The 6,000-nt window shown below is 51.4% G+C and overlaps 1 protein-coding gene across 23 annotated transcripts in view; it reads right to left on the reverse strand.

Annotated features, from left to right (window-relative positions):
• The window catches only part of KIF25 (kinesin family member 25), a 67,387-nt gene extending 62,005 nt beyond the window's left edge, over window positions 1-5,382 (reverse strand). For 22 of the 23 annotated variants that reach the window (XR_012094981.1, XR_012094980.1, XR_012094979.1 and 19 more), the window contains exon 1: window positions 5,023-5,065. Coding sequence is in view for 1 of the 23 variants with exons in the window: in XM_073022265.1 (XP_072878366.1) it covers window positions 5,023-5,256 (234 nt within the window). In the remaining 22 variants the exon portion in view is untranslated. Of the gene's footprint in view, window positions 1-5,022 lie in introns of all 23 variants that reach the window. The other variant, XM_073022265.1, reaches the window with a different exon arrangement.
• Window positions 5,383-6,000: the final 618 nt, after the last annotated feature.

The raw sequence follows: 6,000 nt of genomic DNA on the forward strand, positions 1-6,000 counted from the left end.
ACCTGCTTTCAGCCTGAGGGATTTCCTTCTCACAATACATTCTCTCAGATTTGTTTTTCTAATAGTGCTTTTATTTTGCTTTAATGTTTGAAAGACAGTTTTGCCAGATATAAGACTCTTGATTGACAGGTTTTCTTTCCTTTCAGCACTTTGAACATGTCACTCCACTGCCTTATGAGTCTGTTTTCATGCTGCTAATATAGACAAACCTAAGACTGGGCAAATTACCAAAGAAAGAGGTTTACTGGACTTAACATTTCCACGTGGCTGGGGAGGCCTCACAACCATGGCAGAAGCGGAAAGTCACACCTCATATGGTGTCAGAGAGAGAGAGAGAAGGAGCTTGTGCAGGGAAACTCCTCCTTTTAAAACCATCAGATCTCATAAGACTCATTCACTATCACGAGAACACCATGGGGAAGATATCTGCTCCCATGATTCAATTACCTCCCACCAGGTCCCTCCCATAACACATAGGAATCCAAGATGAGATTTGGGTGGGGAAACAGCCAAACTGTATCAACTGCCCTCTGACTTCCATCATTGCTGAGAAGTCAGCCATTGGTCCTTTTGGGTTCTCATGTACACAACTCGTTCACCCTTTCTGCTTTCAAGATTTGCATCTTGGCTTCAAACATTTGTACACTGATGTGTGCGAGTGTGGATCTCTTTGTATTTATCCGACTTTTGGGATTCACTGAACTTGAGAGATTGACATTTTTAAGCAAATTTGGGAAGTTTACAGCAATTATTTCTTTGAATATTTTTCTGCTCCTTTATCTCTCTTCTTTCCTTCTTTTGCTTTCATTATGCATATACTGGGGTGCTTAAAGGTTTCACATCTTTCTCTGAGGTTCTATTCATTTTTTAAAATCTATTTTTATCTCTGTTTTTAAGATAACATGACTTCTACCAATCTATCTTAAAGTTTGCTGACTTTTCAGTTCAAATCTACTCCTGAGCCCTGCCAGAAATTTTTTTTTTTTCCCATTTCAGTGATTTTCAGCTCCAGGATTATCATTAAAAAATAATTTCTATCTCTTCATTGTTTTTTATTTGATGAGACATTGCCATGGTTTCCCTCACTTCTATGAGCACAGCGTTGTTTAGTTTTTTGAACATGTCTGTAATGGCTGCTTTGAAGTCTTTGTCTCCTCAAAATCTAGGCCCTCTTGCTAATCAGAGTCAAATTAAAAAAAAAAAAATCTAAGCCCTCACAAGGCAGCTTTTGATTCCTGTGTTTTCCTCATGTCTCATTTTTCTGTTTCTTTGAATGTCTTAGCATGTCTATTTTTATTGAAAAATTGGATGTTTTAGGTAATAGTATGAAAACTCTACATGCTGATTCCTCTCCTCCCTGCCTGCAGCTTGGTTTTGTTGTTCTTTGCTTATCTGTTGAGTCACTTGGTTAGACTATTTCAATGAAGCTTATTTCCCCTGCAGTATGAAGCCTCTGGCGTAGCTCCTTGGAGGACTCAGCCTTGGGCATCCTCGCAACCACCCTGGGTTGTGGTGGTTTTGGTGGGGACATTGGCTGTCTCTTTCCCTGATCCCTCTGTTAAGCCATCTACCTTATGCGGCATCACATCTACCTGTTAAGCTCCATTAATTACCAACTGATTGCTCTATGATTTTCAGTAATGACCTGGGCATACATTTCTTCAATGTCTGGTCCAATTATACTGGAGCAGTGATCGTTTTTTGAGGCCTGTCTTTGAGGTTTGTGTTAGCTCCAGGTGGGCTCTTCTTCTTCCTTTTTTTTTTTTTTTTTGAGACGGCGTCTCGCTCTGTCACTAGGCTGGAGTGCAATGGCGCGATCTCAGCTCACTGCAACCTCTGCCTCCCGGGTTCAAGTGATTCTCCTGCCTCGGCCTCCTGAGTAGCTGGGACTACCTACAGGTGCATGCCACCACACCCAACTAATTTTTGTATTTTTAGTAGAGATGGGGTTTCACCATGTTGGCCAGGATGGCCTCAATCTCTTGACCTCGTGATCCACCCACCTTGGCCTCCCAAAGTGCTGGGATTACAGACGTGGGCTACCACGCCCAGCCGAGGGCTCTTCTTAGTCATCACCTTGGTTCTCTCTAGAAACCTAGTAGGGCTATGAATTAGCTTGTTGATCATATGCTGAATTTTGTCTCTACCCCCAAATTCAAATGTTGAAGTCCCAACCCCCAGTATATTAGAATATGATTCTATTTGAAGATAGAATCTTTAAAGAGGTGATTAAGTGAAAATGAGGCCATGAGGCTGGGCGTGGGCCCTGTTCCAACGTGTCTGGTGTCCTTACAAGAGGAGGGCGTGGGCCCTGTTCCAACGTGTCTAGTGTCCTTACAAGAGGAGGGCGTGGGCCGTGTTCCAATGTGGCTGGTGTCCTTACAAGAGGAGGAAATTTGGATACGTACAGAGACACGATGAAGGAAGACCACGTGAGGACGTGGTGAGAAGGTGGCTATCCACAAGCCAAGGAGAGAGGCCTCCGAGGCAACCAAAGCTGCCAATGCCTTGAGCTCAGACGTTAGGCCTCAGAACTGTGAGGGAGAAATTTCTGTTGTTTAAGCCCCCAGTCTGTGGTGCTTTGTTCTGGCAGCCCTCACAGACCAATTCATTGCTCCTAATTAAGAGGAACAATCCTTTCAGAGCATGCCTTCAGGCTTGAACTCGCTGTTTCCAATAAAGCCAGTTCCTTTGGGAAGAGCTTCAGAGCAACCTTTTCTTCCCTGGGGACTGTGCTGCTTTCTAGTCTTTTCAGTTTGCTTCTTTTTACAGAGCTGTGTCCGACAGTGGAGCTGGAGAGAGCAATTGGATCCCAGCCTTCTTAGCCCGCTGTTCTTGGCTAGAGCCTCATCCGATGAGTAGGGACTGGCTGGAGGAAGGGGCCTGTCCATGCTCACCAGGAATTTAGCCTCTTCAACTGGGTGCTGCGGTGAGAAATGCTGGCATCTGTCCCTCCTGGTGAGATAAGGGGACCCTTGGGTGGGAGCTGAGGGGAGAGTGAGCCCTGTCTCCTCGGACACAACCACCAAGAGGGGGAAGAGGGGGGCTCTGTCAAGACGAGCTGGAGTGGGGGAAGGAGGGATCCACAGATGATCACTGTTCTTATGGAGTTTTAGCAGACTTTCTTGAATAAATATTTGTCATCTGATGTATGCTGTGGGGACTAAGCTCTGATTTTTTTTTTTTTTTTTTACTCTTGCGCTTCAAATTCCTATCTAAGGGGCCCAGGGAGTCATGCCCTACAAATCATAAATTCTCATCAGATGGGTTTTATTTAGGCCTATATATTGTGACTTACTTTCCAAATCTGATTCGGACATAATATTACAAGACAAGGAAGAAAGTCAAAATATTTTACCCCAAAACATGTTTCTTTGCCATATTTTGAAATGGTCCTGCAAAGCTGTCCTTTGTCGGGGGACGTGTACATCTGTAAAGAATCTCTGTTAACACGGTTAGATCTTTTTCGTCCAGGCCCTCCCAATCCTGAAGAGATGAACTAGAGTCTAGAACCTTTTAAAAATCTAAATAGGAAACATCAGTCACCTATTGACTCTAAGGGCAGCCATAATGAGACTTCAAAAGAACCTTGGTCTCCACTATCTTTTATCTTAACCTGAACATTTCCTTTCTATTGATCCCAGGTCTTCAGACGAACTCAACCAATTGTCAACCAGAAAATGTTTACGTGTACCTAGAGCCTGGAAGCCCTCCCCCTATCCTTTGAGTTGTCCCGCCTTTCTGGGACGAACCAATGTATTTCTTAAACGTATTTGATTGATGTCTCCTGTCTCTCTAAACTGTATAAAACCAAGCTGGCCCCGACTACCTCGCACACAAGTTCTCAGGCCCTCCTGAGGGCCATGTCACGGGCCATGGTCACTCATATTTGGCTCCAAATAAATCTCTTCAAATATTTTACAGAGTTTTGACTCTTTTCGTTGACAGCTGTTAGCACAACTTCCATTAAAAAAGTGGGTGGTTTTCCCCATTTTGCACGTTTTGCTCAGGTTTCCGGGGGCTCCTCTCCCTGCCACCCCGGGGTGTCCCCAGGCAGTGTTCTCCCTCCATGGCCATTACTCCGTTTGAACCAGTGCCCTCCACAATGTGACATTTTCAGAATAGGAATTTAATCTCATCTTCCCACCCTCCTCACAATCCCTCAACGGTGTCTCCGTGCCCTCAAGAAAGAAGATCCCTTACTGGTCCCGACTGACCAGGCGGAGCTCGGCCCCTTGCTGTGCTCTCAGTCTCAAGCAGCAGCTGCTTCCTGCGCTGCCCCAGCCGGCGGCGCTGAGCCCTGCCCAGCTCACAGCACTGCCGGCCGCAGCCTCTCACCCAGAGCTCCCGCCCTCAGCCTCCAGCCAGAGAAGGACTCCCCGTCTCAGCAGGGCTCAGCTCAGAGGGCACGGACAGGATGCAGAAATCCTTGATTTCTCAGATTAGGCGATGGCTGAATTATAAACACGTGTGAGACCATGCACCTCCACTTCCCAGCGTTCTGTATTTTACAATCATTCTGTGTTTATTTCATTGATCTACTTCCCGGATTCAACTGTATACTCCAAGAGGGCAGTGACTAGAAGAGCTTTACCTTTCCCGGCTTAACTACTGTGCTCCCGGCACGTGCACAGCGCACACACAGCTGACGGTTTTAAAAGTCGCGGAGGCCCCAGGTGGGAGGGGAGAGGAGGCCCGAGGGGAGAGGAGGCCCTGGGTGGGAGGGGGTGGGGGGAGGGGGGAGGAGGTCCCTCGGGGGACAAGGTCCCCGGGTGGGAGGGGAGAGGAGGTCCCACAGGGAAGTCCAGGGCCTCAGGTGGAGGTCAGTGGTGGGAGGACAGAGCAGGTCCACCACCCCTAGGTTGTGGGAGCCTAGACGGGAGAGGACAGATCACGTGGCGCCTCTGCGTCCAAAGCTGGCCACCATCCAGTGAAAACCTCAAGCTCACCCGATTCTCCCAGGCCTCAGCGTGGAGCCTCTGAGGGGGGATCCCTCTTCCCTCCCCCTCCCCCTCGACTCACCCGCACTTGGCTCTGCAGCTGCCGGGTCCGCCGCTCCCAGAAGCCCCCCCACCGCCCGCCCCCGGCCGGCATCGCCTCTGCTTCTGGCCTCCTCTCACGGCCCCCAGTAACCGGCGCAGGTGCGGGCGTTGGGGAGCGAGAGAGGGTGGCTCGAGGCGGGAGCCAGGGGCAGGGGGAAGAAGCAGGAAGACCCGGGGGAGGGGGCGGGTGTCCAAGCGTTGAGGAAAGTTTCATCCCTTCTGAATCCCAGGCCTCGCTGGACCACGGCCCCGCCTGGTTCTCCTGTAACTTGCGCAGGTCCTGGACCGCCGCTTCCCAGAGGCGCGGCGCTGAGTCCCGGAAGCAGGACCTGAACCCGGAAGAGGAGGGGCAAGCAGCTTCCTGCCTCCTCCTCCCCGCACACCGCGGGGGGAACGGCCCCACTGCCTCCTCCTCCCCGCACCCTGCGGGGGGAACGGCCCCACTGCCTCCTCCTCCCCGCACCCTGCGGGGGGAACGACCCCACTGCCGCCTCCTCCCCGCACACTGCGGGGGCAATGGCCCAACTGCCTCCTCCTCCCCGCACCCTGCCGGGGGTACGGCCCCACTGCCGCCTCCTCCCCGCACCCTGCGGGGGGAATGGCCCCACTGCCTCCTCCTCCCCGCACACTGCCTCCTCCTCCCCGCACACTGCGAGGGGAATGGCCCCACTGCCTCCTCCTCCCCGCACACTGCGGGGGCAATGGCCCCACTGCCTCCTCCTCCCCGCACCCTGAGGGGTGAATGGCCCCACTGCCTCCTCCTCCCCCCACACTGCGGGGGGAATGGCCCCACTGCCTCCTCCTCCCCCCATACTGCGGGGGGAATGGCCCCACTGCCGCCTCCTCCCCGCACACTGCGGGGGGAATGGCCCCACTGCCGCCTCCTCCCCGCACACTGCGGGGGGAATGGCCCCACTGCCGCCTCCTCCCCGCACACTGCGGGGGGAATGGCCCCACT

Source organism: Chlorocebus sabaeus, chromosome 13, assembly GCF_047675955.1.
Source record: "Chlorocebus sabaeus isolate Y175 chromosome 13, mChlSab1.0.hap1, whole genome shotgun sequence".
NCBI lineage: Eukaryota > Metazoa > Chordata > Mammalia > Primates > Cercopithecidae > Chlorocebus > Chlorocebus sabaeus.